The sequence below is a fragment of the Tympanuchus pallidicinctus genome, unplaced genomic scaffold (assembly GCF_026119805.1).
Source record: "Tympanuchus pallidicinctus isolate F22 unplaced genomic scaffold, pur_lepc_1.0 scaffold1, whole genome shotgun sequence".
NCBI lineage: Eukaryota > Metazoa > Chordata > Aves > Galliformes > Phasianidae > Tympanuchus > Tympanuchus pallidicinctus.
In genome coordinates this window covers 17,208,676-17,220,684 of record NW_026294618.1, presented here as the reverse complement: position 1 = coordinate 17,220,684, position 12,009 = coordinate 17,208,676, and the positions used below count along the sequence as shown (strand labels likewise).

General features: G+C 40.4%; 1 protein-coding gene across 3 annotated transcripts in view; it reads left to right on the top strand.

The window, feature by feature from the left end:
* The window catches only part of TRAPPC12 (trafficking protein particle complex subunit 12), a 43,698-nt gene extending 35,015 nt beyond the window's left edge, over positions 1–8,683 (top strand). For all 3 annotated transcript variants that reach the window (XM_052700986.1, XM_052700975.1, XM_052700965.1), the window contains 4 exons: positions 4,132–4,230; positions 5,669–5,769; positions 6,444–6,531; positions 8,335–8,683. In XM_052700986.1, the coding sequence (XP_052556946.1) occupies positions 4,132–4,230; positions 5,669–5,769; positions 6,444–6,531; positions 8,335–8,577 (531 nt within the window). In that variant the 3' untranslated portion in view covers positions 8,578–8,683. The remainder of the gene's footprint in view (positions 1–4,131; positions 4,231–5,668; positions 5,770–6,443; positions 6,532–8,334) is intronic.
* Positions 8,684–12,009: the final 3,326 nt, after the last annotated feature.

The window sequence follows — 12,009 nt, the reverse complement described above, 5'->3', positions numbered from 1 at the left end:
CAGACTTCTACCTCCCAGAGGAATAAATACTTAAGTACTTTCCATATATATTATAAATGCACTCTAATTAAAGGCATGTTTTGCATTTTGTAGGATTTTTTTTCAGTGTTATCTTAGCTTTTGTAAAAAACCTTGGAATCATTTTTAATTTGGGTGTAAATGCAATTAAAACTTTACAAAGGAGGCTACAGCACCTTGTACTGATGATGCAAAGGACTGATGCATGAGGACTTTGTTTTCTTTATGATATAAAGTAAGAGGACTGCAGGAATTGTGCATTTTGCCTGACTGCTGCAGTATGACTCTGGGTTCATAACGCTGTGAGTCTCTGCTTTCATAACTCTTCCCCAGGTGCACCAGGTAGAGAGGAAGGATAAGTTATCCCTGCCCTCTTTTCCCAAAATACACTTTACAAACTGCAGAGTTTGTACAACTAAAGCTGATTTTACTCTATGGTTTCTGAACCTAATTCCAGCGTTCTGCACATCATGATCATTTATGCTTATTTTTAAATATCTTACAATTAATAATTTAAGCGCTTGAAGGGAGGTTGGAAAAACACAAAAATGTAAGATGTGGCGACCATTGAAGGAAATGGAGTTACACTACAGTGCATCAGAGGAGAACCAGCCCCGCGTGCCGTTTTTGTGTAAGTGGATCCAGCGCCTTGATGGAACTTTCTCTGGATGAGAGAAAGTAACTGCGTAACTTTTCTTCTTTTGAGATTTCTATGAAAGGTGTGGAAAATCTGAAAGGTTGCTGTTTGTAGAGGGTAAAGGACAGGACAGCGATAATCTATCAACTCCACCTTTATGTTTTAAGATCAACACTGCATCGCTGGGTTTTTTAGTGCTGGTACTGAATACTACTACTGAATACTGAAACATGTATTAAGCAAGGCTCCATTTCCTGGGAGGGCCTCTCATTTATCATTCTCACAGGTAGCTGTTCTTTTACCATGTCTTATTAGCAAAGCTGGGAATTAAAACCTGGCCTCTAGTACATAGCACAACATCTCATCTGCTTTACAAATGCTCCTTCAGAAGGGATTGTCAGATAGGGTGTTTTTACAACGTACCACAAATAGGATAGTTCTGGCAGTGTATGGGGTACTCTCTAGATCCTTCTGCTGCCTCCACAGCAGTGGGAGTATGGGGAAGTACAAGCATATAGAACTTACTGTAGGTGGTAAGTTTTGCATGCGTGTACTGAAGCAGCTACAAAATGAGATTGTAGTTGGGAGTGAGTCTGGATGCTGTGACTGTGCGTTGTTGCTGTTTCATGCTGGGCCAGCCTTGCCTGTGCTCAGGAGTGGCCGTAAGCACACATGGCTTAACCTCTTGACATCTTCTGGAAGAAATAGGTCCTGTTCTTTGACAGGTGCTGCAAGGCAGGGGGGTAAATAAGCACAGGTGCTATGTGCTGTGCCATCATACAGAAACAGGATGTGATTTGTTTCCTGATCCATAAATGCAGGGCGTAGACTCTTAATGCCTCACTTCTCAGTTTTTAGGAGGTGTGAATCTTATCTAGTTAAAATACATACAGAATGCAAATAAGACAGTGTTTGATAGGGAATGAAAAAGGGGAAGGCGGTTTGTTTGGCCTACTAGGCCAAGGCCATGCAGCCCCTGAGGCAGGGGCCTCTAGGATGTTGTTTGCCTGCTTGTTCCTGCCTGGGCTGGTGCCTACCTGCGCTGTGGGTCTGGCTTTGAGCTGGGCAGGCAGGGCCCCCTGGGGCAGATGCTGCAGCCAAGGCTTCCTTTAGGCTGGTCAAACTGAGCTGGCTGCAGCACCTCTCTGTCAGCTTAACTGTGCAGTCGCCAGGGAGTTGTTTCTACATCAGTTTGGGGGATGTAACGACAACACCCCTATGCCTCACAGCTGTGCTGCACATCACTGTTGTGGGGACTGACGTAAAGCATGCACAGGGCAAGGGATGGGTTTAGACTGCGGAATGGGAGAGCCAAAGTCTAGAATTTGCTATAATAAAATTATTTCTTCATTAAGCACCTTTTTTTCTCAAAGAGGTAAAATTCAGAGTCACAGATAATCTTTCAGTTTGTATAAATCCCACTCCTGTGGGGATTAATAGCTAATGCAAGAATGGCTGGGGATGCTCTAAGGAATCAGTTTGGAAAATCAGAATGTTATGCAGAACCCAACACAGGGGCACTCCACAGTCAAGAAAGTCCTGTAGTGAAAGCTGATGTGGAGAAAAAATGAGCTTTTCTTAAGTTATAAACTTACGAGAAATATGGTAGTATAAATTCCATCATGCTTGAGTGCTTGAGTTGTGAATGCTGAATGAATCAGAATTTAAACATATATTTTTACATATGTGGCCTGTTTCCTTTGCTCTGAACTTTTATCATTGCCAATGAGAAGGTTGTGAATGCCCTCTCCCAAGAAGCATCCAAGGCCAGGCTGGATGGGGCTGTGAGTAGCCTGGTCTGGTGGGAGGTATCGCTGCCTATAGCAGCATTGGAACTGGTGATCTTAAAGGTCCCTTCCAACCCAAACCATTCTGTGATTCAATGAATAAGCATGGTTTTGCACACTAGAATTGGAATAAACTCTAACTGTTAATTGTTGTATGTTCAAGTTTAATAGTTTAATACATGCAGTGTGTTCTGTTCACAGTTATCTGCAAAATAATGTCCTACAAAGTGCCTCCAGTGTTGTTTAAGTCCATCTCTGCTGTCGTGGGCTGAGCAATTTGTCTCATATGCAGATGAGACTCCAAAAACTCTTTTTTGTGTGTGTGTGTGTGAAAGAAGTCATTATGTTCCAAATGATGACCCAGTGTATGGGTCAAATGGGGCTCAGTCAGTTAAAGTACGATCTTAGGAAAAAAAATACATTGTACCTGGGGCATATGGCCTGCTCAGACTGAGGAGGAGGTGAAGAATAAGTACCTCAAGCGGTAGCTGTGATCACATTAGGGAGAAGTTTAATGAGCACTGTAATTTGACCAAAAAATCGTATGGTACTGAGTATGCCAAGATGTCTGTGCAGTTTTGAAAGATTATTCTGTCAATACTTCTGAATGCCCACCAGAAAATTCTTGTAGGAAGTTGAAGGGCAGAACTGTTAGTAAGCACCAGGTTAGTACAGCATTGTCTTCTGTTTCTGCTCTTGCTTCGTTTTTATAAGCAAATACAGGCTCTGTGCCTCTGATCTGAATTGATGAAAAGAACTAGAGCTGAGGCTGGTGCAGCCCTTACCCTGGGAATGTGCCTGCTGCATGTCTTCCTGTCTTCCCTTAGAGCACATGCCAAATTTCTCGTGCATATCTGCTAGAGGCCATATAGACAGGCTCTCATTTACTGCCCAGGTAGATAGTTCATGAAATTTTACCATGAATAAGCTGGAACACAATAACTGATAACATGTGCATTTCTTTCGTGTGAGCAATGGAAACACAACTGTATCTAACCCCCACCACTGGTGACGATGCAGAGGGTGCAGGAGCAGTGATCTGCAGCAGGTCTCAGAGCCACTGCGTGCCAGCCTGCCTACATTCATGCGTGTCTGTGCGAGAGAAAAACAGCCCACCTCTCATTCTGTCTTAACCCAGAATAATTTCTGTTTGGCTTAAGTGCTCATTTTGTTTTTACATGGTTGGGGAGAAGGCAACAAGGGCTTGGGTGGAAGGATGGGAAATGTCTTGCTTGCCTGAGATCACCTGAAAACATGGAGGAAATTGCAGCTTCTGTCACATTATGGTGTGTTTTTCACAAGGCAAAAGCATGTGCACAAGTTCCCAAAGCTTCTCAGTAGAGTTTATTAAACTATAAAATTATACTTATGTCTGAGCCCTGAGATACTTACATATACTTCACAAGTATACTTTCCACACAAAGCTTTTGACTTTCATCCTAAATAATCTAAGCTAGAGAGTAAAGATAGAGAGTAAATGTTCATCCTGGCATTTAACTACAGAATATGATCCAGTTCAAAAAAAAATAAAAAGAATCCAGCCAGCCTGCAGTGATAAGCAGGAATTTTGTCCCGTTCCCAAGTTGCTATTATTTTGCTCCTGTTTACCAGTATCTTTGAAAAGAAGGCTACATAAAGACTAAAGAATGCTGAGCTTAAATATTTGGTTGTGTGCTTTTCACCCCTTAGGACTACGTGCTTGCTGTCGATGCTTATCACACTGTCATCAAATATTACCCACAGCAAGAGCCTCAGATGTTGAGTGGAATTGGAAGGATTTTCCTTCAGGTATGCACTTTGTTCTAAATCTGCTAGGTAATATTGCTGTTGACAGCTATGTAGTGAATAATTGTTGCATTTAAAAGTGTAGCTAAAACTATCATATTGTAGAGGCAGTGGACAAAAACAGAAAAGATCACTATGTGGCATTAGGTAATGCTAGGAAATACGAAGCACCTGTAGTTTTAAAATTACACGTGCATACATTGGCGAACAAAAAAGATGGTGTACAAAATTATGCTAATGATTTAATCAAAAAGCAACATTCCACACTTAAAACTGATGTTAAGAGGCCTTGATCTGACAGCCATGAGCAGTTGCCTTCATACAAGTGGGAAAGGGGGTTAAGAGAAGTGGAGAATTCAGGAGAAGACAGAGGCTACCACACAGAAGTTGTAAGAAGCACCATAATTCTGTCAAGAGTTACCTGACCTGTTAAGCAGGAATTGACATGTAATGAAGAAACAGTGAGTGCATTTTAGTCTCCAGTATTTATTGTATGTTTTTAATAGACTGCTTGCTGGCTCACCTATCCAAAATTGCCATTTAAGTAAGGGCATTAAAGAATTTCAAAAGTGGAAAGCTGTCTGACCTTACCCTCTACAATGTTGCCACAAATACAGAGTTAAAAGCAGCAAATAAATCCTAGGAGTACTTCAGAAAAATAATCCTGGTTTCCAGACAGACTGTAGACTTAAGCACACAGTGGTTGCAGGCTCCTGTTAAAAGAGTTGTGCTGTTCTCCCTGACCACTGTGAACAGAACAAAAGGTGGCATAAGAGTGCAGCAGGGCAGAGTGTCATTTCTAATACTAAGAGTATTTAAGAGTTCTGGAATGCCAACTTGCAGATCCTTCTTTCCTTCAGCCTGCATTAACCACTAGCCAGTATTTTTCAGTCTGCAGACAGACTGCCTCCCCTCAGTGACCCACTGCACTGGGTCTGTTTTCTGACATGTTTTGGTCTGATACACTAAAGTGGTCACGACCCAAAAGTGGTGTGTTGACTGAGCACAGGTCCTGTGCCAGCTACCAAGCTACTGCATTAAAATTTTAATGCTTATTGACAGCTTCTGGTTGTGAGCAGTGAGCATCTGCCATCATTTCCCGTGGCCTAACATCAAGTCTCACTGGAAGTAATTCTGACCTCTGCTCAATTTCAGCTAATTTTACAAAAATGAGGAGGTGGGGCATCACTGCTCTATGGTACAGGAATGCTCCTCAAATACTGCTGAGAATCATTGCCTTGGTAAAACTGTATTTGATTTGGATGTTCTTTTTCATAATCTTTGTTTTGGTTCTTCAAACATCTTGTTTTATAACACGTTAACCAGTCAGCGTGGTACCAAACAATTAGATAATGGCCTTTGACAGGATTTCATGTTCTTATCCTTTGTAAGACAAGTCATCAGTTTGGATCTCTTCTAATCTCTTCTCTTTATTCTTTAGATTGGAGACATAAAAACTGCAGAAAAGTATTTTCAGGATGTTGAGAAAGTGACTCACAAATTGGATGGACTACAGAGCCAAATTATGGTTTTAATGAACAGGTAGATAACTTCATGGCTAAACGAAGCTTGAAAATACAGTTTTGCAAAGTATACATTATGAGTATTAAGCTGCCTTTGAGACAATTCTGTTCTCTTTTTTATGTAACTACATGTGTCTTAACTCAGAATTAATGGAATATAGACCCACAAGGTCTGTGTCGCATGGTTCAGTAACAACACTTAGGAAAGGAGAAAGCTTATTCTGAAATCAAATCTGCTAGTAAAGCTATTGCTTGTTAGTTTCAAGGAGTGATGGAAGACAAAGCAGTAATTGAGCTGTACAATGGGCGGCTCCATTTGGAACACTTAGCATGTTGGCCTAATATATTTAGAAAATATAATTCAAAAGTGCCCTGAAAATGATATCGCGTAGCTAATTTCATAAAGAGGAATAATTCCAGGAAGAGAGTATCTTCGTTGGAATTAATGAAAACACTGTGAAGGCTCTTGCTTTGGTAGGCAGAATACATAATAAGCAAATGATCCGAGTTGTCATTCCATTTGTCTGTAAATCAGTGTCTCCTTGCCGGTTTAAGATTACACCGTGAAGAACAAATGTCAGAAACTCTCACATCTATAATAGGAAAAATAAAAAATGATGTCCATTCTTTTTAAAATATATTATCACCTTGGGTTTTTCAGGAGAACTCATTCATGTGTCACTTACTTTCTAGAGCATTTCTCCACCTCGGTCAGAATAATTTTGCAGAAGCTCATCGATTTTTCACAGAAATTTTAAGGATCGACTCATCAAATGCTGTGGTAAATCTCCAAATTGCTACATTTATTATGAACACCTTTATTACTGGTGTAATACCTTCATACATGTATTTAATAAGTACCAGAGTACTTATTAAGAGTGTTCAGAGTTTGACAGAAAAATTAAGCGTAGCCTTTGTGCCAGAGTTTTTAGTGTACAAAAGGATAAGGTGCAGACAAGGATGGGAAATAAAGAACTGGTTTATACTTAGTCATGCATATAGGCATTCCAAAACATGATGTTTTATGGGATCTTTGCAAAAATGCTGGTTTTATTTTTTTTCTTGCACTCACTGTTTTTAGCATAGACCTGCACGTTGGAAAAAGAAATGGCAGCTGCCAGTGTACATAAGATTAACTTGATTTCATATAGCATTGAAGGGATATTGTCATTTTAAACCTGACGTTTTAACATTTTGCACATCACAGCCTCGGGTTCCATCACAAAAGGAGATTAAAGAAGAGCAGGTTATTTACATTTTTTATTTACATGTGGCAACTTCTTGTGAGTGGTTCCTAAGAACTCACACAGGTTACCCTACAGCTTCATCCAAGGCCACAAAAGGACCGAGAGGACTGAGTTTAAGCAGCTCATGAATTGCTTCATTTTGCAGGTGTAAAACAGTATGTATGATAAACTGTGAGAAATCTACTAGTAAGTGTTCCTGAGGAGAGTGAAAAAGAATATTTGAAAGGGTGTATTATTCCGTTATCTACAGCTGTGAAGTATGAACGTTTCTGCTGCTAAACAAATTATGTGACTGTGTGGTGGAATCTTTTGGTAACTCATAAAACCTGATGTTAGGAAAAGAAACTATGGAGCCTGATATTATCATTTAAGATATATTAGATTGCCTTGTTTGCTGAACTTACCAGAAGTCGGTTGTAGGTATTTTTGTGATGGGATCATTTCTTCCTGTTGCTTGTGTGGAACTTCTATACATAAGCCAGAGAGAAAACGTGTTGAAAGATACAGTGAAAATGTTAAAAAAGCTATGAAAATGGCAGTATGCAGGGGCCTGTGTAGTTTCTGAAATCTAATACAACTGATTCAACAAATTAACTATCTAATGTCCTGTATTACAAAGGCCGCTCTGAAAGAAATACCTCCTATTTAATGTGTAGGCACAGAATGTCACAGTCTGATGTGGAAGTGCGAATGAAGCAAAGGTGTGGCTTTGAATTCCTCCATGTAGAATAAATTTCACCCATTGACAGTCGTTAGCACTTGCTGAACGTTTATGGAGACCAAACAGTGGATGTGAGCACAGTGAGGCAGAGGGTGCTGCATTTCAGCAGTGGGTCACCTCCACTGGTGCACATGTTTATGAGTGCAGCATGCAGGTTCTCGTTCATCTCTGGGGAAAAGGTACAGCTAATGGCGGTGACTGCTGAAAAAGGGTTTTGTAGCTGAGAATTCACTCTGTAGAAGAGCATTATTGTGCTTTTTTTTTTTTTAACCTGTTGTAGTTTCCATGGAAAAAAAAAGGGGGGCATTACTTTCAGAGCAACCTACGTAGTTATATTTTAGGCTGTTATATTTTGGAGTGTGAGCTCACAGAAGTCAGCATGTCCTACTGGCACAGGATAAACCTTGTGAACAGACGAAAAGGGTACAATTGCATGAGTGACAATCTATTCACGTTGCTTGAGCACGCACAGAAAATAGTTCCTAGCAGATGGTAAATTTGTTGTTACTCTAGACTTCTTTTTTCCATTCTCATTCATCATTTAGGAATACATACAAACATATGTATATATATATGTATATATACAGATACTTATTTACAATTTGTTTTTCTTTAGGCTAATAACAATGCTGCTGTTTGTCTTCTTTATCTGGGAAAACTGAAGGATTCCCTTCGCCAGTTGGAAGGAATGGTTCAGCAGGACCCTAAACATTACCTACATGAGAGCGTTCTCTTCAACTTAACAACCATGTACGAGTTGGAGTCATCTCGCAGTATGCAGAAGAAGCAGGCTCTATTAGAGGCTGTGGCTGTTAAAGAGGGTGACAGCTTTAATACCCAGTGTCTCAAGTTAGGTTAGATCATTTCCAACTAAGTATTTCCCTGCAGGGCTGATTTTAAAAGTTGTATATACTCTTGCTACTGTGTAAATGTGAAATAAAATCTATTCAGTTATAAATACACAATGGCATTATTGTCTCTTAATAATCATGTCATTGTGAAGATTTTGTGCTGACCTACAGCTAGCTTCATCCCTACTTAGTTATTCCTTGTTACAGTGCATATATACATACACTCAATTACTCAGACTCTTATTTTTATATGAAAAAAAAATGCATTTGACCTTATTTGTTTTGATGACTGTTTTTCAGCAATGAATGAGTAAATGATCTAAGCTAATTTAATCAGCTAAAAGTTACTGACAGTGTATATTATGGAAAAGGCAATTTTGAAAGCACATTTATTCAGTTGCTTTAATAGCATGTGTCATTTCCCTCAATCCAAATATTGACTACTGTACCTCTGTGTGCCTATTGCTCTCCAGTGAGGTTGTTAGATAACCATTGTACACAATCACAAAGTGGTTGTTGTTGGAAGGGACCTCTGGAGATGCCTGTCTGGCAACAGATTGTTCATTGTAAGTAATTTTACTGTTCTGTTATCTCCTGCATAGGTCACTTTTTCATCTGGGGGGATTTCTTAGAGATAGGAAGAAATCCCAGTATGTAACAGCCTTCATTGTATCCAGAGACTCAAACTGAACAAGTCCAGTTAAACAGTTTTATAATGGCATTTAATTTAATAACATAGAGATCCCTATGCATTCTGCTTAAGGTCAGGTATCTTACTACTTTGTTTTGTGATCTTCTCACCTCTGCAACTCCTATGACACTTTGGTAAACTCGATTAGCCTTTTCCAGTTGTAAGTGAAAGTAGCCTCAGTCACTACCCCCAGCAGGCAGAAGTCACTTTGCTTCTTTACAACCAAGGGATAAAAACACTTCCTTTGAAACTGCATTCAGTAGTGTCTTAAGCTCGCTGTGTGTGCAAATAACAGTCTGCATTCAGATCGCAAAGAATAAAAATTTATGATCCCAGTCAGAGTCAAATTAAAAAAAAAAACAAAACCAACACCCTGAAAACATAATCCCCAAGTTTCTCTAAATTCTAATACATATGTATTACTACATAGGGCTCATTTTGGTATGTTTGCTGTGTTCTTATTAGTAGAGGCTTTTACACAGATAAAAGCATGGTAGAGGAGATTTGGACCAGGTGACCTCCAAGCTCAGCAGGCCATTAAACAAGTGACATCCTGGTAGACTTGCAGAATAATTAAAATTTAAATGCAAAAGCATATTACCACTGCTGGGTGTATGCAAATTGTTAACTGTTTGTAAAATGCAAGAAACTGTGTCGATGTGGCTGTATGGTTTGGGTGTAACATATGTAGAAGTGCTTGAATTTCCTATATTCAGGCAGTTATGTATCTAGATGCTGTGTATGCATTTGCTAAGGACAAAATTTGTCTTCAAAACATTAATTACACCAGGCAATCCTGTTAAATTCAATGAATTCCACTGAATGTAATGAGGGTTCCTGGTGTAAATGAGGGCAGAGCTCGGTTCTAACACACAGCATGCAGGTGTCATCTGTCTAAGTGAGAAGAGCTAAGTGGGAAAAGCATAGCCTGAGTGAGCTGATTGTTGTATGCGAGCCTTAAAGCTTAATGTGCCTTACCAGAAGTTTTGCATTTAAATTTCTTCCTTTATTAAAAGAGCAAATAAGCTGTACTTCAGACATTCAGATAATTACATTATGCACAGAGACCTTGATCCTCCAAAGCGCATAAGCAGCTCTCTGCCATTTCTAGTACCCAGCTGCAGCTCAGGTGATAGCAGCATCCTCCGACCAGCTGCTCACTGAGATGTTCCTCATGCCTCAGCTTTCACACTGGACACACGATATGTTTCCAAAAGGAACATGCAGACATGCCTGTGCCCTCAGCCTGCAGTGGACTGCTGAACACCGGGCAGGGTGACCGCTCCTCTTCCTGCCCCATCCTTCATGTCAGTACAAACACTCATGCAGCTGCACGCAAGCTGAGCTCGTGACTCTGCAGAAACGCTGAGCTGGCAGCCAAAGCCTTCCTCAGTCTGATGTGCATCCGGAGGGTTACAGAACAAGGATGTACCAGGACTGACCACCCACCCGGGGGACTGGCAGGTTTTCTGCCGGATAGTGGTGTGAGACACACTATGCTTTTCTGAAGCCTTTGCTGCAGGTGTCTTCCACGTCAAAACAAGGGAATAAATAAAGTGTGCACAGTAAGTTACGTCCATCTCACCTGTGTGCCACCTAATGCACTTCATCAATCAAATGCATTGCAGCCACCCAGCAGAATTCTGCAAGATACTCAGTGCTCCATCTCCAGACATATTTACTGTAGTGAGAAACACGCTTCCACTGCTTCAGCATGCAATCAGTCTAAAAGTAGCATGCTGAAAGCAGGACCAAATCATCACACTCAGATTTAAATACATTACAGATAGGTAGAAGCACAGCAGCCAGAACCAATCTCTCAAGTTGCTCAATGTCACGAAGGCCAATGAAACTCTAAAGATGTTAGAACATGGTCGTTCTAAACATGAGTTCTTCCATACAAAATGACCTCTAAGGAAGGCGCCACTTTCCTCCTTTCTTTCTACCTGCTTGATAGAACACTGGAAAATATGTATTTTAACAGAGAGACACTTCACTCTGTAGGAGCTTGCATGGACTTTTTAGCACCTGAACAGTGGTTCTGTGGTACTGAATGCAAACCAGCACCAGCACTGGCTTGATGGCAATGATTGTGGAAAGCTGCTATTCTGCAAGTCAGCTTGGGAACTACAAATTTAGGTTCTCATCTACAATGAGTGCGTAAAATGGTGGGCAGGGGGATGCAACTATTGCCTTATCCTGGCTGTTCTGGATTGACACCATCTCATCCTATCCTAGCTTTGGGCACACTTGCAGACAATCCTCTGTTATATATACACAAGAGTGCTCAGCATTATAAAAAAAAGAAAAAAAAAAAAAAAGAAAAAGCCGAAAGCCAGCAACAACAGCTCGCAATTTACCCACAAAGGGAGGGAGAGAATGGGCTGTTATTTAGGTTCAAGGTGCCAGGGCCATATAGCCACCACCAGACTCAGTCCAACATTCCACCAGTAGATGAGGCTCATTGATAGTCACAACATACATAGTGGTACCCTGACAAGCAGCATAGAAGGTAATTAAATGGCAGGGAACTTCTCAAAATTAGTGGGAGTATCCCACAGAGAGCAACAGCAGGAGAAGCCACCATTAAAAGATGTCCTCATCCCTTTAACTGCTGAATCTTTGCCCAAGCTTTTTAATTTTCCACATTTTCTTTCTTTGTCTTGTCTGGGTATTAACACAGTTAGCAAAATGAGAGCTTGCGACTTGCATAGAATCACAGGTTTTTCAAGTTGCAAGTATATCTGAG